The sequence below is a fragment of the Microtus oregoni genome, unplaced genomic scaffold (genome assembly GCF_018167655.1).
Source record: "Microtus oregoni isolate MIOR12 unplaced genomic scaffold, Mior012 000005F_ref0000423, whole genome shotgun sequence".
Lineage (NCBI taxonomy): Eukaryota > Metazoa > Chordata > Mammalia > Rodentia > Cricetidae > Microtus > Microtus oregoni.
The window spans coordinates 60,324,149-60,347,851 of NW_024543064.1; the positions used below are offsets into that span (position 1 = coordinate 60,324,149).

Genomic DNA, 23,703 nt, shown 5'->3' on the forward strand with positions numbered 1-23,703 from the left:
AAGTGCAAGTGTTTCCTTACCGGCTCATCGTACCCCAGAGCTGTACATTGTTCTACCCTTCAGTTTTCATTGCCAGTTTTTCTGTCTATGAGTTTGTTCTTGTTTTGTTTGTTTTTGTTTTGTTTTTTGGTTTTTGTTTTGTTTTGCTTTTGTGACAGGGTTTCTCTGTGTAACAGTCCTGGCTGCCCTGAGACCTTGCTTTGTAGACCAGGCTGGCCTCATACTCACAGAGATCTGCCTGCCTCTGACTCCCAAGTGCTGGGATTAAAGGCATGCTCCACCACCACCCAGCTCTATGAATTATTTTATACCCTCTCCTCTTCAATTGGAAATGTAACCAGAGGCTCAGAAGCTGGAGATATAACTGTTAGCATAGTTCTTCCCTAGAATACATGAAGCGCTTGGGGCTCATCCTTGCATCTCAAAAGCTAAACGTAGTCATGCGTATTTGTGATAATTAGAATGTCAAAGTCAGCCTCGGCTAGCAAGCTTGGAGCCAGTGTGGGACACAGGAGACCTTGTTTGAAATAAAAAATGAAAGAGAATGAGAGGGGACAGGAGGGAAGAGGTGAGGAAAGAAAGCAAATTTGCAAAGTATGTCGCCTCCCGTACCCAGTGGTTTAGGATTCAAGCACAAGTTGGAAAGAGGAACACAATGTTTGAAAGCACCGATGTTTCTGATGGGGCAGATGTACTCACAAATTCAGCCTCACTGTGCAGTGGCTGTGGGCCCTCTGCAAGAAGCTTAATGCCTCGAGCTTTTCCAACTTGAAACTGAACAGCTAACACCCATGGCATTCTTAGGAGCCTTTCAGCACTTAATATAGGGTCCAGGTGAGGTGCTGTGCCAATAAGACCCACTACCACCAGCTGTGTAAGAGTTAATGCTATGCTCATAATATCACTACTGTTGAGCTGGCTATTGGGGTTCATATCTGTAATCCCAGCACTTGGGAAGTAGAGGCAGGAGGATTACTATGAGTTGAGGCCAGCTAGACTAAGAGTGTGATCATGTCTCAAAATAAAACAGAACAAAGCAAACAACAGGAAAAAAAAAATATTCTCGTTGATGATATCTCCTGAAGGCGAGCAGGCCGGACAGCCATTACAATCCCCAAAGGTTCCGTTTAATACTGCCAAATAGTTTAAAGGCACATGCCTGAGGAGGCAGTGGCAGACACCTCCCCACATAGGTCCAGAGGGAGTGGAGGAATGTACTGGACAAGGAGGACATCCTGTGCGCGCGCACAATTTTGCAACTCGTCAAAGTAAACAGAGGTCACATGGCCAACAGAAAGTCAGCCAGCCCAGCAAACCCAAGCAAGAGTTGCCACAGGCCCTAGCTATGAGAGAGCTAGAAATTTCCAGGCGTGAGGGCCCTGACAGTGTGTGTTCTAAACTGTTGATGGCAGGCAGTCCCTACCTTGGTCAGCCCATAGAGTATCATGCAAGAGCACACAGTGCAGGAACTCTTAGCACCCCATCTTCTGTATTCCCCAAACCCAAATCTAGCAACCCAACTTCCTCACCATTAGCTCACGAGGATGCTGTCACGGTTACCATTAGCTGCCCCTTAAAGGGGAGGATTTCAACCTCCACTGGTCCTGATTTTATATTTAGTACTTGGAAATGTCACCTGTACTCCCACAAAGTGAGATGGACTTTCTGGAGGATAAAACCTGCCATCATTTATAGATGATAAAGACCAAGCCCGCAAACTTCTGAGATGTCCCATAAGATAAGGTTAGGACTCAGTAGTTTCAGTGATAGTGGCGGAAACGTCACCTACTTAAACCAGTGCCCTTGCTATGTCGTGGTGCTTGTAGCACTTGGCCTGGGAAGGGCTTCAGAGAGCTCTCTCATGCCTGTTGTTTCTGTAGAGAGGCACTGAGGGCCAGAGAATTTACACTTCTAGCCTTATGTACACTAAGACAGGCAGGGCCTAGCCTGCACCCTAGCCATTCAAGATTCTAAGAATTAGGTGGGCTACGAAATGAGGGCTGGCTGTAGGTTTTGTAGAAGGTACTCATAAGTCCACATGTAAGGGGTTATTTGGGAAGGACATTTCATCAGCCTGTAATGACCCTTTTTCCTCGCCTTGTCTGAAAATAAAAATACCTAAAGCTATTAATAGCCATCAGTAGTTGAGTGTATATTCTGTAGAGTCCTGGGATTTCTAAGTATAATGAGAACCTGTCTTTTCCTAACCTAGCAATTATATCCTATTGGTATAATGAAAACTTCCTATAGACAGCATTATCTTCCATGCTAGGACTAAAAGCTCAAAGCCCAATGAACGCTACACAAGGGCTCTGTAATAAACTACATTAACACACATCTCTCATTTTTCTCTGATTCCCTTAGGTAGGCAGGTAGGTGTGTGTGTGTGTGTGATCTCAGCCCTGGGGGAGTTTACAGATTAGGAGATAGCAGGCCAGGTCACCCAGTTCCTAAGCACCAGCAGCAGGAATTCAACCCCATCCCATCAGAAAGGACTTGTGGTCCTCAGCCTCCAAATGACTCTCCCCACACCCAAGGCTCAGGGCTCACATCGTCCCTAGAACAATACTGCACCGTGCTGCGATAGTCCCGTGTGAGTTCCCGACGTCGCTGCTCAGTGTTTTCATTATTAAGATGATAGGTTTCAGTTACCAGCACCAACACCCCGCTTCCTTTCCTCCCGTGTAAACACTCCCTACTCTACTGCACGAACTGAAGGTGGGGGAGGCAGGCGTCTATAGCTAAGAGAATCAAACCTTGCTTAGCATTTCAACCTAGGACTACAGAATGCTACAACTGGAGAAAATCCTTGTTCTCCCTTCTTCAGTGCCTCACTCAGATCCCAAACTCTGAAAGAGGAGTTCTTAGGGGAAAGTGGCTCCTTAATGCAGAAACTAACACACACCAGAAAGTGTACTGAGCTGTTCACGTCGTGAGTGCATGTCTGTTGATGACATGAGCATGGTCAAGTCAAGGACCACAGTGCCTCAGACTCAGAGGAAAGGAAAAGCCTTCTCTGGGTCAAACTTAGGAAATGGCAAAGTCTTCCCCGGTCCATGTATGGATGTTGACACTGTGTGCAGAACACGTCCACAATGGTTTCCTCCTCTCTATTTACAGCCTGAGACTGCTCCTGTCCAGAGACCTCCTGCCAAGATTAACTAAACCTGCCTCCTGCCTCAGCTATATATACTAACCCTGCCTCCTGCCTCAGCTGTATATGCTAACACTGCTCCCTACCTCAGTTGTATATACTAACACTGCCTCAGCTGTATATACTAACCCTGCTCCTGCCTCAGCTGTATATACTAACCCTGCCTCCTGCCTCAGCTGTATATACTAACCCTGCCTCCTGCCTCAGCTGTATATACTAACCCTGCCTCCTGCCTCAGGTGTATATACTAACCATGCCTCCTGCCTCAGCTGTATACACTAACCATGCCTCCTGCCTCAGCTGCATATAGTAACCCTGCCTTGTCTAGTCAGAGGTATGAAAGACAAGCACTGAATCTCCACATTGCCGCCACCATTGGTGCATTGGAGCCCATGACGGACCAGATCCCAGCTTTTCTGTCTGTGTGTCTGTCATTTCTTCATTTCCTTGTTGCTCCAATTCAGTCAATCTCTAAGCCTTGCAGAGCGCAATGCCCAAGGTGTCTGATGGGTATCCCAGGAGCTGGTATCCTCACCTGCAAGTGACATTGCCCCATGTTCTTGGTCCCTCCCCTTACAGGGCCTCTCCTGAGACAGACCAAGTTTACAGGACACTCTGGGGACACCACAGCAACCTGGGAACATTGGTTTTTTTGTTGTCATTGTTGGTTTGTTTTGTTTGTTGTTTTTTGCTTTTTTTAAAGACGGGGTTTCTCTGTGTAACACTGAATGTCCTGGAACTCACTTTGTAGACCAGGGTGGCCTCAAACTCAGAGATTTGTCTGCCTCTGTCTCCCAAGCACTGGGATTCTGGGATTAAAGGCATGTGCCACCAGGCCCAGCAGCTGGGCACATTGGAAAGCACACTTTCTGGGGCTGGGAATGTAGTTCAGTGTAAGAGTGTGTGCAGGGACCTGTGTTCAATGCCCCGTAACAGACAGACAGAGACAGGAAGAAAGAAGGAAGGGGAGGGCCTTAGAGCATAATTTCTCTGCTGATTAGAAGACAAGATAAAGGTCTACCAACTTGCCCTTCCTCACAGGTTTTTTGATAAATTACTTCCTTGAGGGTACTTCTAATGTTAGATTATATTCAGAAATAATACTAGTCAAGTCCTACTTCAAAGGATAAAGATTAATTCACAAGAAACATTTTCTCTCTACCTCTTTGTAGAGGCAGGGAGATTAGGAGTGCAATGCCCAGCTCATCTACCTAGTGAGTTTAGTTTAGCCAGGAATGCATAAGTTCCTGTCTCAAAAGCAAACAACAGACACACACATTGGCAAAATACCCATATGCATAAAGTAAAATAAATACATCTCTAATTTTTTCTTTTTAATCTTTAATTTTTTTAAAAAAATGAATATATGTTTGTTTTACACATGTATATAAATATGCATATATGTACTCTACTTGATTGATCCTAAAATAGGATATTACATGTATACACACAACTGTACCAGGCGCTTTCTGAGGCATTTCCACAAACATTCCTCACACTGACGCTTCAGAAAACAATCTTCGCCTTTTTCTCTTTATTTTATTTTTAATTGTATGTATGGCTATATGCACATGAGTGCAGATGCTCACAGAGGCCAGAGATGTTGAATGCCCTTGGAGCTGGAGTTACAAGCAATTGTGCACTGCCTGATGTGGGTGCTGGGAGTCAACCTTGCGTCCTTGGCAAGAGCAGTCCATGTCCTTGACCACCAGGCCACCACTCCAGTCCCCCAAATGTTAATCTTTAAGAGCTGTATCGCTCCTGCCCCTTTCCAACACGGCACAGGAGTCTTCATTACGTGTTTTATTGCTCTGATAAACTCTTCCCTAGCCAGGCAGAGCTTGCTTCACTGACTCCAAAAATTTTAAAGTGGTTATCTCTATGCTATATGTATTTTGACAGAATCGGATATCCTGTAGAGAGATGTGTGTTTAACATGTTTGGGTACATTTCTCCCCTTCAGTAGGCTGATTGACTCTGTGCCTCCCAATGAGAACAACCTCTCGCAGCTTCTCAGATGGACTTCCCCTGATCAAGCTGGAAATGAGCATGGATGTCGCTGGCACAGCCCAGCTCCGTTCCCACCACGGCACCCATCACACTGTCATCTGTGTGTGCCTGTGCACTCGTCCCAGCTTCAGTGGAGGTGCACTAGAGGAAGAGACTCATGCTCTGTTTACTGCTGTATCTTAGGGCTGAGAGAAACACACAGTATAAAATAGTGTGCGAAAATGCTTGCTTAATAACCATCTAATCCTAACACAATGGATGCTGAAATGCATCCCTTCCTGAAGTTCTGGGTTTCCATACACTGTCTCATTCTCTCTCTCTCTCTCTCTCTCTCTCTCTCTCTCTCTCTCTCTCTCATTCATACACACACACACACACACACCCACACCCCAAGTCACTCTCTCTCTCTCATTCACAAACACACATACCCCAAGTCTCTCTGTCTGTCTGTCTCTCTCTCTCTCTCTTGTTCACACACCACACACCCGTCTCTCTCTCTCTCTCTCTCTCTCACACACACACACACACAGAGAGAGAGAGAGAGAGAGAGCACTAGAATGTATCTGTATGTGTTATAAAAAGCAAAATAAAATATGATCCAATCCAAAACTAGCTCTATACCTGCAACAGCAAAACCAGAGCATGAACCTCCTTCATGTGTATGAAGTTGGTGGATCGGACTGCACTCGAGGAGGACATAATCTAGGAAGGAACCAAGGGGCTTTGAAATACCACCCAAAATTTTCTCTTCCACTGAGAGTGGCTTCATTCTTGCTCAGATCACAGAAATCAGATCTCTGGCTTTATGCCTCTACCATAATATCAGCTCTTCCCCAGGGATTTCTCCTTGTATCTGTGAGCTCATATTTTCCCCATTTATCCATCAACTGTATTGTCTGATCATTAAACTCCGTGGACAATAAGCAAGTGTATGATGAGCTCATTGCTAGCTGAGTTCACTCATGCAGCAATTTGCTTGATGAGTGGTTACATTGCTAACTTGATGAGTGGTTACATTGCTAACTTGATGAGCAGTTACATTGCTAGCTTGATGAGCATGTTGCATTGCTAACTTGATGAATGTCTTACATTGCTAACTCAAGTATGTTACATTGCTAACTTGATTAGCGTATTACATTGCTAACTTGATGAGCAGTTACATTGCTAACTTGATGATGAGTGGTTACATTGCTAACTTGATGAGTGGTTACATTGCTAACTTGATGAGCCTGCTACATAGCTACCTTGATTAGCATATTACATTGCTAAAACGAGTGTGTTACATTGCTAACTTGATTAGCGTATTACTATGCTAACTTGATAAACGTATTATGTTGCTAACTTGATGAGTGTACTACATTGCTAACTTAAGTGATTACATTGCTAACTTGATGAGCGTACTACATTGCTCATTTGATGAGCATACTACAATGCTAACTTGATGAGCGTACTATATTGCTAACTTGAGTGTGTTACTTTGCTAACTTGATGAGCGTGTTACATTGGTTAACTTGAGTGTGTTACTTTGCTAACTTGATGAGCGTGTTGCATTGGTAACCACATCTAGCAAAAACAAAGTCTTTAGCACAAGCTTACCTGTCATTCCGAAAGATCTTTGGTAAATACCTCTTGGGAAACCACATGGCCAAAGCACACATCAGAACCCAAAGGATGGCAAGTTCATCAAGCATCTGACCCAGGAAACTGAGAGTTGCATGGAAGTAGACAGATCCAATTCCTAGAAACGATCATGGCCAACAAAAAGTAATTCAGAACAGACTCACACAGACAACCCTTCTCCGGGTGCCATCAGAACCACCAGAGTGCTCTACCTCTTGGGGAGGGGACTCAAGAGGTCAGGCTTACAGGCCTGGAGGCTAGAAAGGAGGTTTCAAGCTGGGCTCAAACGTCAGCACATCACAACAGAAAGAATTCCACGGCCAAGCACACTCTGTCTCCATCCTCTGAACCTTCACGATAACAGGCAGTAAATAAAAGTCAACGTTATCTCCCTGTTAAGAATTCCCAAACATCCAAAAAAAAAAAAAAAAGAATTCCCAAACTGCCGGAGAGGAAATGGAAATCACACAAATATTTCACAGAACAATGAGGGACCTAACGTCTAAATATTTTTCTTTCTTTAAGTCTCTTGGAACCACATCTCATCAGACTTCAATTGTTTCAGGGGTTCTTCAGAAGTTCTCAGAAAACCACCCTGGCACGCCACCAGTGGCTGCTCACAGACGCTGAGTGCCCGTCTGTGATCGCTATGGGCAGCCTTGTTATCAAGCCGAGTCCTTTTGGCATCAGCGGAGCAATGGCTAAGACGTCAGAGTGACTTTGGTTTACAAAACATTATGTTCAAAAGGGACAGGAAACATTCGGGGTCCCACTTCCTCCCTTTCAGTTCCCGCTCCCACATGACTTCACTTACCCACTACAACGAGGAGAGTCCATATTAAGTAGATGCCGCTGTTGAAGCACTTCGCATACTGGCGGAACAGGCACATGCAGATGGGTGGTAAAATGAAAAACAAGACGTTGCTGATCTGGAAGGGAGATGAATAGTAAGTAAAAACATAAAGAATGCTTGTTCCAAGCGTGTCCTTTGCAAAGCGTGGTGAATGTGTCCATGCATCTTGTGCAAGTTCTGCAGTTTTGGGGTTTTTTTTGTTTTTTACTTATTTATTTATTTATTATGTATACAATGTTTTGTCTGTGTGTCTGCCTTCAGGCCAGAAGAGAACACCAGACCTCATTATAGATGGTTGTAAGCCACCATGTGGTTGCTGGGAATTGAACTCAGGACCTTTGGAAGAGCAGGCAATGCTCTTAACCGCTGAGCCATCTCTCCAGCTCCCGAGTTCTGCAGTTTTTAAATTGAAGACGCGCAGTGGGGGTAAAGACAGACCATCTTAAAGTCCAAGTTGGGGGCTCCTTGTCTCTTTGGGTCATAGGAGCAACTGTAAGCAGCACTGTCAAGACTCGAGGTAGTGCAGCTCAGTGGTTGAACCCTGGCCTAGCATCAAAGCCTGGGGTCAATTCACAGTATCTGGAGGGAGAAGAACATGAATACTTTGATCTATGAAAAGTTCCAAAACTCCTCGCCTGATTCAAAGAGCCGGTAACCCTTGCTTTCCGCACGAGGACAGCACTCTTTCTTGCACGGCCTCTAAGTCACAATGTCAGTTGTCTCATCCCAATCAAAACCTATCCTTCGAAGAAAATCAAGTTTGTATGCTTCTTCCCAGCTTTGAAATAAGATTGTTTAGCCGGGCGGTGGTGGCGCACGCCTTTAATCCCAGCACTTAGGAGGCAGAGGCAGGCAGATCTCTGTGAGTTCGAGGCCAGCCTGGTCTACAAAGGGAGTTCCAGGACAGGCTCCAAAGCTACAGAGAAACCCTGTCTCGAAAAACCAAAAAAAAAAAAAAAAAGAAAAGAAAAGAAATAAGATTGTTTGACTGGGCGTGGTGGTGCAGCACTAGGTCTGAGGCAGGAGGATCGGGAGTTCAAGGATAGATTCAGGCACATGAGGAGCCTGGGCGATAAGAAACTCTGCCACCCACCACACCATCTCCCACCCTGCCCCCCAACCTGTACTCCAAAAAAAAAAAAAAGGAAAGAAAATTGTATTTAGCTTGTAAATTTTATTTGTGCTTAAACCTATTATGTCCCTAGGAGGCACTCGACTGTTTAAAAAATAATAATAATGTTTTATCTAATGTAATATAATATAAATATTATTGCCTGAATATGTAATCACTATTAAAATATCATTAGTTTAGCAAGGTAGCCTATACCCATATCCCAATTTCAGGGGAAGTTGAGGCTGGAGGACTGTGAATTGGATTAGTTGAATTTAGGCAAACAAATAAGTAAATAAATAAATAAACCAGGGACTGGAGAGATGGCTCAGCAATGAAAGCACAGGCTGCTCTTCCGTATGACCTGGGTTTGATCCCCAGAACCCATGTTGGGGTTCACAACCTTCCCTCCAGCTCCAGGGGATCTGATGCCCTCTCCTGGCCTCCACAGACAATATTCAGGTGTAGTGCTCAGACAGACATGCAAGCAAAAACACCCGTACATATAAAATAAATAAATCTTAATAAAAAAGAAAAAACAATCTTAATAAAAATGGTGATGAAATATTGTACATCCTTTGGTTCACACCCAAGCTTTTAAACCCAGTGTAAATTTCACACGTATAACAAGTTTCAGTTTGGGATAGCCACATCTCCCTGTGCTCAGAAGACAGACTGTAAAACACAGTTCTACAATCTCACTCTAAGTCTGAAGAGCTGGAAATACATCTCAGTAAGATGCTTGCCTGGCATTTGTGAGGCCCTGGCTGAAATCAACAGACTCACCAACACCCCTAAGCTCCCCCTCCCCCCAAATAAAAAGGAGGAAGAAGGGGAGGGAGGGTTGGAGGATGGGAAAACAGAAAGAAAAGGGCGAGGGCAGCAGCTGAGAGACAATGCCCTCACCAGAGTACAACTGACTGACTCGTCTGTCTTGTGTCTGCACCCTGTAGAACTAACTGTGAGAACCTTCTGATGTATAAGCGACTGTGTTTAAAAATATTTCCTATAGGAGCAGGACCAGTTTTGGTACTGGTGGCTTGGTAATTCTACATTCAATAGCAGGCTTTTGAGGCTTTTTTGCTTTGTCTTATACTCCTCCCAGGGGGGTACAAGGGTTCTGATTCTCACTGAAACATAGTATACCCTGCTGTTTGTTTCTAAAGCAAGGCCATTCTTAGAAGGTATACAATGGTAGAGACAGTCAGCTTGCTTTTCCTCTCTCTCTCTCTCTCTCTCTCTCTCTCTTTCCTTCTCTCCTTTTTAATTAATTTATTTTTATCTCATGTGCATTTGTATTTTGCCTGCACATATGTCTGTGTGAAGGTGTTGGATCCCCTGGAGTTACCCACAGTTATCAGCTGTCACACTGGAAGAACAGCCAGTGCTCCCGATCACTGAGCCATCTCTCCAGCTTGACATTCAGTTCCTAAGCATCATCTCCAGTTGCTGAATGAGAAGCTCTTGGTCCTGGCCTGTGCACGCAGAATGTAAAGATAACATCTAAGTCTAAATTGGCTTTAGCCTGAAGGTGAGGTGGGAGGAACACATCGCAAAACAAGTGACTCAGCAGTTAAGAACACGTGTTGCTCCTGCAGAGACCAGGGTTCACAGCACCCACATTAGGTGGTTCTTATAGATGCCTGGAACTCCAGCTCCAGGGGATACCATGCCTCTGACCTCAAAAGGCACTACACTCACACACACACACACATACACACACACACACACACACACACACACACACACATACACACACCACAGATTCACACACACATACCACATACACACCACACACACACTTAAGAATAATAAAAAGAAGCCAAGAGAGACGGCTCAGGGGTTAAGAGCACTTGCTGCTTTTATGGAGGCTCCAGGTTTAGTTCCCAGAAGCCACATGACAGTTCACAACTGTCCATAACTCCAGTTCTAGGTGATCCAACACTCTCCTCTGACTTCCTCAAGCGCTAGACATGTGGACATACACACGGAAACAAAAGTCACACATATGATATAGAACAAGTAAATCTTCAAAAACAGTAATAAAAACATACCTTTTTTGCATGTTTGTATGTTTTTTAAGACAGGATTTCTCTGTGTAACAGCCTTGCTATCCTAGAGCTTGCTTTGTAGACCAGGCTGGCCTTGAGCTCACAGAGATCCACCAGCCTCTGCTGCCCAAGTGCTGGGATTAAAGGCATGTGCCACTGAGGTAGATTGAATGTAATTGACCCCCATAATCTCATAGGAAGTGGCACTATTAGGAGGTGTGGCTTTGTTGGAGTGGGTGTGGCCTCATTGGAGAAAGTGTGTCACCGCAGGGGTGGGCTTTAAGATTCCCTATGCTCAGGATACCGCCCAGTGTGACAGTCGACTTCCTGTTGCCTACAAGATGTAGGACTCTCAGCTACTCCAGCATCACGTCTGCCAGCCTGCAGCCATGCACCCCATCATGATGATAAAGGACTCTGAAACTGTAAGCAACCCCCCCCAATTAAAATTTTTTTAGGAGTTGCCATGATCAGCCAGGTAGTGGTGGCACACGCCTTTAATCCTAGTACTTGGGAGGCAGAGGGAAGCGGATCTCTGTGAATTCCAGGCCAGCCTGGTCTACAAGAGCTAGTTCCAGGACATGCTCCAAAGCTACAGAGAAACCCTGTCTCGAAAAAAATAAAAATAAAAAAATAAAAAAGTTGCCATGGTGATGGTGTCTCTTCTCTGAAAAAGTAAAAAGAACCAGACCTGATTGCTCATGCCTGTAATTCCAGCTATTCTGGAGGTGAGGCAGGAGGTTCCCAAGTTCAAGTTAAAGGCCTTCCTTGGCTACAGCTTGAATTAACAGCCAGCCTGGGCAACTTAGTGAGACTGTGTCTCAAAATTTAAAAATCCAGGGCTGGAGAGATGGCTCAGTAGTTAAGAGCATTGCCTGCTCTTCCAAAGGTCCTGAGTTCAATTCCCGGCAACCACATGGTGGCTCACAACCATCTGTAATGGGGTCTGGTGCCCTCTTCTGGCCTGCAGACATACAGACAGACAGAATATTGTATACTATGTGTGTGTGTGTGTATATATATATATATATATATATATATATATATATATAAAATTTAAAAATCCAAAGAGCAAGGCTGGCAAGATGGCTCACTTGCCCCTGAACCTGACAATCGGAGTTCAATTTCATCCACCAGGTGAAAGGGGAGAACCAGCTCCCTTCAGTAATCCTTGGACCTCCACCTATGTGCTACAGTGGGCAAGCATCCACACACATGCACACTTACTAAATTAAATAAATGAAAAATAAATAAATAACAATATACCTGGGGATATAGCTCAATTATAAAACACTCTCCAGCATGTGTGGGGCCCTGGGTTCAATCCTTAGTACTGCCAGAAAAATTCAGGGATAAGTAGAGAGGATAAAGTCTTAGGGTTTCTTTTGCTGTGATAAAGACTATGACCAAAGCAATCAGGAGAGGAAAGGGGTTATTTCATCTTAGACTTCCAGGTAACTGTCCGTCACTGAAGGAAGTCAGGGTATGAACACAGCAGGGCAGGAACTGGTACAGAGGCCTCGTACACCCATTACTTCCTTTCTTAGACCACCCAGAACCACCAGTCCAAGGTGTGGCCCTGCCCACAAGGGGCTGGGCCCTCTCCATCAATCACTAATTAAGAAAATGCACTACAGATTTGCCTACAAGCCAAACTCATGGAGACATTTTCTCAACTGACAGTCCCACTTCCCAAATGACTCTAGCTTTTTTTCAGGTCGACAAAAAACTAGATAGCACGGTAAATAAAGACGAAAACTAAAGACAGGGGCACGAGGGTTTCCAAAAGAAAGGTGCGACCACCCCTGTTGGCTAAGCCAGAAAGGTGACTTAGGCGCTGGCACAAAGGAACCGCCAGGCACCTGAACATGGATGAAGACAGCAGGGCAGAAGGGCCTATGACCAGACCTCAGAAGCCACGCTGGTCACATCCCAATAAAATGTGTCACGACAGGGGCTGGGGAGATGGCTTAGTCCGTGAAGTGCTTGCCACACCTGCATGAGGACTTAAGTCTGGAAACCCAGCTCTCCAGCTCCCATGCAAAAAAGCTGCCTTGGATGCTTTAATGCCAGCGAATGCAGGGGAGGTAGAGACAAGAGGGGTTTTTCAGGCTCGCTTACCAGAGAGTGTAGCCAAATCAGTAAGATCCCGTTCCCACCAGAGACCACATCACAAACAATGAAGGAGAAAGGGATTAAGGGCAACAGCCAACTTCAAACTCTGGCTTCCATACACAAGTAAACACACATGTACATGCACAAATGCTGCTCACACATACACAGAGAGAGGGGAAAAAAGTGTTAGCAAAACCCAGAACTTAGGTACCGCGTGGAGGTGATACGGTCTTTGGAAAGGAAGAAAGAAAGGGAAAGAAAAGAGGATAATAAAACGAGAGAACAGATTCTTTATGTGTGATTGATGGCCTTGAATAAAACTGAATAAATGTTCTCAGAGGCCCCAGAACCAATTCTCATTTATAAAAGAAGCAAGTGAACTGGCCCCTGGTAGCCCACAGTTTTGATCCCAACACTCAGGAGGCAGAGGCGCTCAGATCTTTGTTGAGTTCAAGAACAGGCTACAGAGCAAGTTCCAGGACAACTAGGGATACACAGAGAAACCCTGTCTCAAAGAAAGAAAGAAAGAAAGAAAGAAAGAAAGAAAGAAAGAAAGAAGGAGGGAGGAGTAGATGAAGATGGGGCACAGAAGAGATGACTCAGTGGTTACCCAGAGTTCCATTTCCAGCTCGCTGCTCACAACAATCTGAAACTCCAGCTTCAAGGGCTCTAACACCCAGTTCTGACTTCCATGAGCACAAGGCATGCATGTGGTACACAAATATAAGTGCAGGCAAAATACCCAGACATAATTTTTTAAATTGTAGAAAGAATAACTTTAGGGGCTGGAGAGATGGCTCAGTGGTTAAGAGCATTGCCTGCTCTTCCAAAGGTCCTGAGTTCAATCCCAGCAACCACATGGTGGCTCACAACCATCTGTAATGGGGTCTGGTGCCCTCTTCTGGCCTTCAGGCATAAAGAGACAGAACATTGTATACATAATAAATAAATTTTTTAAAAAAAAAAAGAATAACTTTGGGGACTGGAGAAATGGCTCAGAGGTTAAGAGCACAGGCTGCTCTTCCAGAGGTCCTGAGTTCAATCTCCAGCACCCACATGGTGGCTCACAACCATCTGTAATTTGATCTGATTCCCTCTTCCGGTATGCAGACCAAACACTGTACAAATGATAAATAAATAATTTTTTAAAAAAAGAATAACTTTAAAAAAACATGATATTTAAAAAGAAAAAGAAGTCAGGGCTAGAGCTATAGCTCAGGGGTACAGCACTACTCTAGCATGCAGGAGGTCCTGGGTTCAATCCCCAATGCCTGGGGGAAAAAAAGACCCATGTGGAATGGGGTTTACCTTACCTACTGCATACACACAGGTTTCTGTTCATGCTATGAGCATAGCTTCTCACTTCTAATGAGGCTGGAGAGATGACTTGGTGACTATGAACACTGGCTGTTCTTCCAGAGGTCTTGAGTTCAATTCCGAGCAACCGCATGATGGTTCACAACCATTTATAGTGGAATCTGATGCCCTCGTGCAACTTGAAGGTGCACATGCAGATAGAGCACTCATATATGGGATCCTTCCAAAGCCATCCCTTGCTTTAGGGGGCTATGAAGACCCAGAAAGTTCCTCTCACTGCTACTCCCAGGTTTCTCCTCCAACTGGGCCGCTCGCATCCAGACTTCCAGTTTTTCCTTCCCTAAGAACAGTGAAGGCCATCACACTGTGCTCACACCCCCATCACATGATCTAAACTTGAGTTTCATTCGGCAGGGGAAAAAGCAGATGAAATGGGAGGTGAAGGGGGAGCAGAGAGAGAGAGCAGGAATAGAAACATCGAATTGCAACTTAATAATTTTCTCTTAATAATTTTCCCTTGCAACTTAATAATGTTCATGGGCAACATCTTAAGAGTTAAAAACTTCTTTCTACCCCTCTCCCCGGAAAGAAGTCCTGCTCTTGATGCAAACCCCCCATCTGCTTCTTTGCATCATGAGAAGGAGCGCAGACGGGTCCCACGCAGCAGCACCGTCGTTCTGAGAAACTTTTCGTCTTAGTGAACATGGATTTGCTGACTGCTCTTCGCGACCGCAGAGAGCAAGAGGGTTTCGTTGCTGTTGTTTTGTCTTGTGTACTCATCTTTTCAGGGGAAGGAGCACCAATTTAGAGTCTCCTTTACAACGCTGGGAAATATAATACACTTGGGGGTGTGTCTGCTTGTCTGTGGTAGGATCTCAGGTACCGCAGGTTGGTCTTACACTCACTAGGTAGCCAAGGGTAACCTTAAACTCCTCTACCTACCAAGTACCGCGATTACTGGTGTTCACGACTTGGCCCGTGCTCTGCCATGCATCCTGCCTTTCACTCCAGCGTGTCTCTGTCCCCTGAAGGCCTAGCAATAGCTCTTGCTTTAGCCAAGGGCCACTATGCCTGGCAAGCTGTCCGTTACACGGCTCCACAGATTCATATTACCACAAGTAAGGCACATGCCTGTCGCACACAAATGAGCTCATATGCTTTTCACGAGGGCACGGAATCATTTACTGCACCTGCAGTAAAATCATGACACTTCAACATTATTATTTATCAGTTATTGTATTTTCTAAATACAATAATACAATACAATGAGAATGATCTCACTGGGTAGCCCAGGCTGGTCTCAAACCATCCCAAGCAGCTGCTTCAGCCTTTCAAGTGCTGGAACTACAGGCCTTTTCCAATGCTGCGCGTTATTTTTAAGGTCACATATAAACACCGTTCTGATCCATGCTCCCTACTAAGACTAAAATCACATTTTTTGAAAACTTCTTAACAGCCTACCTAAGAAGCCGGCTGGCTGCGACTATTCCTTTAAAAGGCACCAATATATGGAGAGGAAAAGCCCAAATTAGAGGGTGACCGTTCTCAAAACAAAAAGAGGAAGGAATACCAAAATAAATACGGAAAGACAAATGAGTTATGGCTAAAGACAGACTCTGCGGCTCCGTCTCTACTGAGAAACAAGCTCTCATTCAAAACAACGAGGGTCTCTAAAGTTGTACAATGATTCAGCTGAAGAGAGATTGTTTTAAGGTCATTGCTGCTTTATCCCTTGAAAAATTGGTTTGTTCCTTGTCCACAAACTTTTTTTTTTAAACTGAGGAAAACTACAACTTCAAAATGCATTGATTGTTTCCTTTAAGAGTTTCTTACTCCGTGGATTTCTATCTAGCATTTGTTCCAAAGTCATCTCACGGACACGCTATGTTCTCATTCTGATGCATTGGAGCGAGCCTTTCCCATAGAAGCGGGGAGTGCTGACAAAGGCATGAGCAGGCGACTTGCTAAGCATAGGTTCGAGGGCAGCCTTGGACTCCCACCCTGGCTAAGCGTACTGTCTGTGCCTCCTGTTTGCCTGCAGAGCCCTAGGCCTCACTGCACTGCCCCAGTCCTGCCGGGGGTGGGGGGGGGGGTGGGGGGGGGGGGGCTTCTAGAGCACAGGACTTCCAGTTGCAAAAATCAAGAAAATTGGACAAGAGAGATGCTTGCTGCCACACACAAGGACCTGAGTTCTATCCTAAACCCAAATGATAGAAGGAAAGAACTGACTCCCACAAGTTGCCCTGTACCTTCCATATGTACACAACCACACACACGCACGCATGCACACACATACACGCACACACACATACGCACGTACACACCTTAATAAATAGGGCTAGAGATCTAGCTCAACAGCTAAGAGTGCTGGCTGCACTTGCAGAGGACTCAAATTAAGGTCCCAGCACCACAAAGCAGATCACAAGCTTGGTAACTCCAGTTCCAGGGGGATCTGATGCCCTCTTCTGGTCTCCATGATTACTGCACATACATGATATACATATACATAAATACATACATACATGTATGCATGCATACATACATAGAAGCAAGCATTCATACACATAAAATAAAATATAAAGAAATTAAAATAGTAAGCAGAAATGCTTTTTAAATTAATTAAAATTATCAAGCAAAATAATTAGAATCAGTTTGGTCCCCCTACTCAGACGCCTGCTTGCAACCCCCCTCCCAGCCCCACAGCACACATCTGCGTGCAGTGTGCCAACAACACCTCAGCAACGTGTATGTGCCATTATTAAGCGCTCCAAAGCCCAGAGACTATTTCCACATCTGATTTCTGGGACAGGCACATGGCAACAAATGCTTAGTCAGGCCACCAGCCAGGCAGATTCTGTCCAACAGAGAGGGGTCCCAGACTTGGACCCACAAAGAAAGCTTTCCTTACTGTGATTGTTGGGTACAGAGGAGGAGGTAAGAAGCCAGGTGCTGTTTTCATGCATATAGTTCACTTTTTTTCAATACCTGTTTATTTCTGTTTCCCAAGTCACTGATCAGCAAGAGAGCCTTCAAAGGGCATACCCAGTGGTCCCAGAGCAGATTCACTTTTATCCAAAGCAGCCTATGTGGCAGGAGTCCCCCAAAAGTGCCAGCCGTGTTGACTCATACCTGGAAGCCCAGCACTTGGATGCTGGGACAGGATTTCTGTGAGTACAAGTTCAGCCTGGGTTACAGGATGCGTTCTAGGCGGCATGGGGCTATATCATGAGACTCTGTCTTAAAAACCAAACCAAACAAACTCAGATCATTCATCCCTGAGAGCTGCATGTACTAAAAAACAGTATCCTAGGTGAACAAGGGAAGGGAAAGAGTGGGTTCTTTTTGTTTTATTTTTGAAACAGTGTAGCCCTGGCTGGCCTGCAACCTGCTATTTAGACCAGGCTAGCCTGGGTCTCTCAGAGTCCTGCCTGCCTCTGCCTCCTGAGTGCTAGGATTGAAGGTGTGCACCTCCACATCAGGTTTAAGTGATGAATCTTGGAAGAGATGCTGGTGTTTCTCGGAAGCCAAGTTTGGGTGGTAAGAGGGACGGAGGCAGCAAGGCAAACAGAGGAGGAAAGTATGTACGCTCTCTGGCGGGCCATTGGGTAACAGTTCAGCATTTACAGTGAACTTTTCAAGCCGGGCATGACTACTTATGCCTGCATTTCCAGCACTTGGCGGGTAGAGGCAAGGAAACAAGAAATTTAATGCCATCCTTGGCTACATAGGGAGTTTTAACTCAACCACTACATAGGATCTTGGTGTTTTTTTTTAAATAATAAAGTAAAGACAGAAATAATAAAGCATCAAGAAGGAGTTAAGTGGCCAAGTGAGCCGTGGCCAATCAGTTCCAGGGCGCATGAGAAGAAGAAGGTGGTTCTGTGCAGCCAGTGTGACTACTGGGAGCACAAAGGTCCTCGCACTCACAGATAAGCACTAGGGCAACCAGGAATGTTAAACATACAGGGCAGTGTCTTCTGCAGAGGAGATGTATAACCTGTTCTCTACCCAGAAGGCTAGGAATGAAGATCAGCCTAGCTAATCCCTGTGCTATCTGTATGGCCGGGGAATCCCCCAAGCTCCTACAACTAGGACCAGTGGTGACTAATAGCCCAGGTGACCTCTATGCTGTCTACATGACCAAGGCCACACCAGACCCTCCCCGAGACCCTTAAGATAATATCTGTAGTCTACCTATGGAACCCACATCACGGAAGAAGTGACATGTACTTTGAGAAGAGCATCTATGTAATTGTGCCTCCTTGTGCATACGGGATTGTGTTACACCAGTAAACTTTTCTTCCAAATTGTAACATATGGAGTCTTTCTCTATCCTGCCAGCCAGCTCCCAAATAATGACATGGACACTTCTTAGTAATTACAAAAGCTTGGCCTTAGCCTAGGCTGACTTCTAACTAGCTTTTCTAACTTAAATTAACCCATTTGTATTCATCTGCGTGCTGCTACATGGCTCATGACTTTTACCCTCTCCTCCTGCATGCCCTGCCTCCTCTGTACCCAGCAGAGGACTCTGCCTTTCTTCTTCCCTGAAACCTCTCTATCCACAGAAGTCCCACCTAACCTCCTCCTGCCTAGCTCCTGGCCACTCAGCTCTTTATTAAATTAAGCACAGCGACACATCTTCACACAGTATAAAGGAATATTTTAAAATGCAACGTAGGAGCCGGGCGATGGTGGCGCACGCCTTTAATCCCAGCACTCGGGACGCAGAGGCAGGCGGATCTCTGCGAGTTTGAGACCAGCCTGGTCTACAAGAGCTAGTTCCGGGATGGGCACCAAAGCTACAGAGAAACCCTGTCTCAAAAAACCAAAAGAAAAAAGAAAAAAGAAATGCAACATAGGTATCTAAAGTTAATCACTGATTAAACAATACACATATATACTGTGTGCATATATATAAGATAGATATTAGATGTTTGCAGAAGCACTTACATTTACAACTCTTGGCAGAGTCAAAAGGGGTAAGTTCTGACTCCATCTCTGCCATTTTCTTGACTTCAGCAAGTGATGTAAACTAAACGGGCCCTTATTTTCCTCCTTTTCTAAGGAATACATTGCACATGATGTTTGTGGTGATGGCAGAGTACCCGACAGAGCCACAACACACAACAAACAACTAAGTGTGACCAGTAGTGACTGAAGTCATATTAGTCACCCATTACCCTCTAAGACTCGTTAAAACATTCTAGATCCCTCTTCCAGTATTCTCCTGCCTTAATTGTCAATTCTTTTAATTTTTCTCAACTCCTTTAACTTTTTCTCAACATTGGTACTAATTACCAGTTTTGTGCAAATAATTAAGCTAGGCACAATGTCACACACCTGAAATCCCAGCATTCTGGGGCCAGAGACAAGAGGATCTTGGTGCATTTGAGGACAGTACAGGCTACATAGTATGGGCATCACAGTGAGTTCAAGTCCAGCCTGGGCTACATAGAGAGGCTCTGTCTTAAAACAAAACAAATGAGATGAGCAAGGTAGCACATGCCTTTCATCTTAGAACTCTGGAGGCATGCCAGGCGGTGGTGGCGCACACCTTTAATCCCAGCACTCGGGATGCAGAAGCAGGCAGATCTCTGCGAGTTTGAGACCAGCCTGGTCTACAAGAGCTAGTTCCAGGACAGGCTCCAAAATCACAGAGAAACCTTGTCTCGAAAAACCAAAAAAAAAAAAAGAACTCTGGAGGCAGAGGCAGGCAGATCTCTATGAATGTGAAGCCAGTCTGGTCTACACAGTGAGAGCCAGGCCAGCCAAGGCAACATGGTGAGACCCTGCCTTGAAACAAATAAAATAAACAGGGCTGGAGAGAAGGCTCATTAGTTAAGAATGACCTTCCAGGGCTGGAGAGGTGGTTCAGAAGTTAAGAGCATTGCCTGATCTTCTAAAGGTCCCGAGTTCAATTTCCAGGAACCACATGGTGGCTCACAACCATCTGTAATGAAGTCTGATGCCCTCTTCTGGCCTGCAGGCATACACACAGACAGAATATTGTATACATAATAAATTAAAAAAAAAAAGAGTGACCTTCCAGAGGACCTGGGTTCAATTCCCATTAACCACATGGTGGCTCACAGCTGTCTGTACCCAGGGGATCTGACCTCATCTAGACATACATGCAGGCAAAATACCAAAGGCTTATAAAATAAAAATAAAAAAACACACAAATAAAAAATGCATAACAAGGTCTCCTGTTTTATTATGAGAACCGTAGATATTTATCACCAACAATTCATTGCTATTCCCCGTGCATGAGAAAGAAGGGTTCAGGAAAGTCTTGTGGTAGCATTAGCACACCAGCAGAGTCACGGTGAGAAGGTATTCCTCTGTGACCCTCCACATCCCAGAAAAAAGTGTGGTGGTTTATTAATCCCAAAGAAAAAGTTTGTCCTGCAGATGGGCTAGATTAAGGAGCTGCAAACACTGCAGCTCTTTCCTAAAACAGAGTTTGCTTCTCTCTGTATACAGCTCCCGTGAGGTTAGACTGAAAAGAAAAAAGCAGCCAGGTGCACGGGCTACTTGAGAAACCGAGATGAGGGTCTCCAGTTTAATTCCAGTCTGTGCTATACAGGAAGACCCTTGCCAGAAAGAGACTAAGAGGAGGGGGCAGGAGGGGAAGGAAGGAAAAAGAAAAGGGAAGGCAGGTCACATCTCCCCTCCTCCAGTACTGGGGGATGGGGGGTCAAGCCTGGCACAGAGCAGCTATGCAAGAGCTTTGGGGACCTAATGATAGGGCTGAACCCCTCTGCAGATCTCACACCTCACAGGGAACTGCCACGGTGGATGTTCAAGAGCCTGACACCAATCTGTCATTCCTTCAACTCTGGTGAAATCTTTAGTATTTCTCAGCAATTTCCCACTTGTTACCGCTGGTGTTTCTCCTCATTGAAAATGCCCTACCTGGCCAGGCGGTGGTGCCGCACGCCTTTAATCCCAGCACTCGGGAGGCAGAGGCAGGCGGATCTCTGTGAGTTCGAGGCCAGCCTGGTCTACAAGAGCTAGTTCCAGGACAGGAACCAAAAGCTACGGAGAAACCCTGTCTCGAAAATCAAAAAAAAAAAAAAAAAAAAAAGAAAGAAAAGAAAAGAAAGAAAAGAAAAAGAAAGAAAGAAAGAAAATAACCTACCTGCTCCAGCCCTTTTGTTGGTGCCTGTATGTACCTGAGAGCAGCATACTTCACCAGGTTGTAAAATAGGAAAAGGGTGGCCACATCCACTAACTAGTTCTTTCCCTATGTTTCTGAATGTCAAAAATCTGGTTTCCTAGCCGGGCGGTGGTAGCACACGCCTTTAATCCCAGCACTCGGGAGGCAGAGGCAGGCAGATCTCTGTGAGTAGCTCGAGGCCAGCCTGGTCTAGAAGAGCTAGTTCCAGGACAGGAACCAAAAAGCAATGGAGAAACCCTGTCTCGAAAATAAAAAATAAAAAGAAAAAAAGAAAAAGAAAAAAGAAAAAAAAATCTGGTTTCCTTGAGCAACCAACCTGGCCATATAAAAAGGAGAGATGCTGATGTAGAGGACAACCATGTATGTTAGCACTGAGGGGAAGCAAGTGGAGAATTCTGGGTTGTAGCCCCAGATACACCAGCATGTGGGTAGGACAGCTCTCTCCTCAATAGCCTAGTCTTTTCACGATGGGAATAAAAGAGCGGTGGGGGAGGAGATCAAAATTAAAGGATGGGGAATAAAAGAGACCAGAGATCTCTCCAGGCAACTCTTGCTGAGGACATTCTTTCAAGAAATCCAAGAGGGGGAAAAATCCTAAATAACAATCTCAAACTCACAATGACTCAAACCAGGAGTTCCTGTTTTCTGTGTCTGAACAGCAAGGAGAGATAAGCCAGAAAAATGACCATGCAAAGTCACGTTGGATACTAGAGTCCCGAGCGACGGGCACAGGGAAAAAGCAGGGACATTTCCTCTCCTAGGCACAACCCTTCCCCTCCCACAAAGACCAAAATCCTACCAAGGATTCTGTAAATTTCCTCTTGTCCTTATCCAGGGAGCTAGGCAAGTTCAGAAAAACCCACCCGTTATTATTCCCAAATTTCACTGTCACCACCAGGAGCTGGCTCAAAATTGAACTCTAAAAGCAACAATAAAAAGAACTCAGAGTAATTAACTTGATTCTGGACAGTAATAATTCGATCGACATTATCATAGTTTAGTGGGAAGGACAGGCCGACTTGTAGGAGTGGGCCCAGTCCCTGGACGTGCCCCGGGCTCCACTCTCCCAATGCGCCCAAAGCAGGTACTCAGCGCAAAAAAACGCACAATGAGATCCAGGTGCGTCACACCACAAAGATCCTAGGCAGGGAGGAAGGGAGCTGCGCTGTGGGTTCACATCCCCAACTGACCCAAACTGGAAGAAAGGGTTGACGCGGACCCCTGGCTCCCGGACCACGGGACTCAAACAAGACAATAGAGCCATCAGAAGAAAATGACAGGAAGAGCTGGAGGAGCCCAGATGCCCTGGATAGGGACCCGGGAGGCGTGCAGAAATAGAGCTGGGAGCAGTGACGGGAGAAGGGGGCGTGGAGTGACTCCTGCCTCGGACATCCACGGTCACCCACTGCCTGCTTCCAGGCACCGCAGCCACGGAGACAGCTCCCTCCCTCCGCCCACCTGCCCTCCAGCTCCCGAGTCCCGCACCGTGTTGTAGAACTCAGCGATGGCAGGCACGATGGTGTAGTTGTCCTCACACCAATCCACCTCCGAGCTGCCAGCCCGCAGGTGGTCCCACCAGTGCGGGTCGCCCATGGCCGCTCTGGAGCATCGGAGCAGCTTCTCCGCCGCGGCGACCGGCCGGAGCGGCTGCGGGGGGCACCCTGTGCGTCTGCTGCTTTATGCGGTGCGGGACAGCCTCCGGATGAGACGCCTCCCCGCGGGCCTCCCCAGCCTGGCTGCTCCGGCCGGCCACTGCCGCTGCAGACCCGCCCCGGCCCCGCCCCTGGGAGTCCCGAAGCAGGACGGCCACGCCCACTCGGGGGCGGGACCTGACGTGAGAGGGGCCCGAAAGGGCGGGGGTGGAAAAGCGGGGCTGTAACCACTGGCTCTCCAGTTCCGCGCTGGTGGCAAAGGTCTTTAGTGTCGCTCTTGTCCGCGTGCGCCCAGGTTGTGTAAAGAACGCCAGAGCTGCCCCCTCCCCCCGCGCCCCGTAAAAATGTAAAATATGGAGAAACACAAGAACATCCGAACCACTTTGGACTCCTCGGAAGTTCTCAGCAAGCTGGTTCTCACGCTTAAGGAAGAAGGCGGGACAGCTCTACCAGAAAGCGACTCGCTATTGTCGCTGGGGCAAAAGATCCTCCAAGCTGTAACAACAGGTTCTCTGGACTCTTCCAAGCAGCCTGGGCCACCCACTCCCCCGGGGGGGGGGGGGGGCGTTTCTGCAGTACTAAATGTGTCCATACCCATCTTTAGTCGTTTATGTGAACGTAGGCTTGGAGAAAGCCT

General features: G+C 46.0%; 1 protein-coding gene across 1 annotated transcript in view; it reads right to left on the bottom strand.

The window, feature by feature from the left end:
* Acer2 (alkaline ceramidase 2) overlaps window positions 1-23,125 on the bottom strand; it is a 40,778-nt gene extending 17,653 nt beyond the window's left edge. The window contains exons 1-3 of the mRNA XM_041652564.1: window positions 22,900-23,125; window positions 7,599-7,713; window positions 6,761-6,902 (exon numbers count right to left, since the gene is read on the bottom strand). Of these exons, the coding sequence (XP_041508498.1) occupies window positions 6,761-6,902; window positions 7,599-7,713; window positions 22,900-23,007 (365 nt within the window). The 5' untranslated portion in view covers window positions 23,008-23,125. The remainder of the gene's footprint in view (window positions 1-6,760; window positions 6,903-7,598; window positions 7,714-22,899) is intronic.
* Window positions 23,126-23,703: the final 578 nt, after the last annotated feature.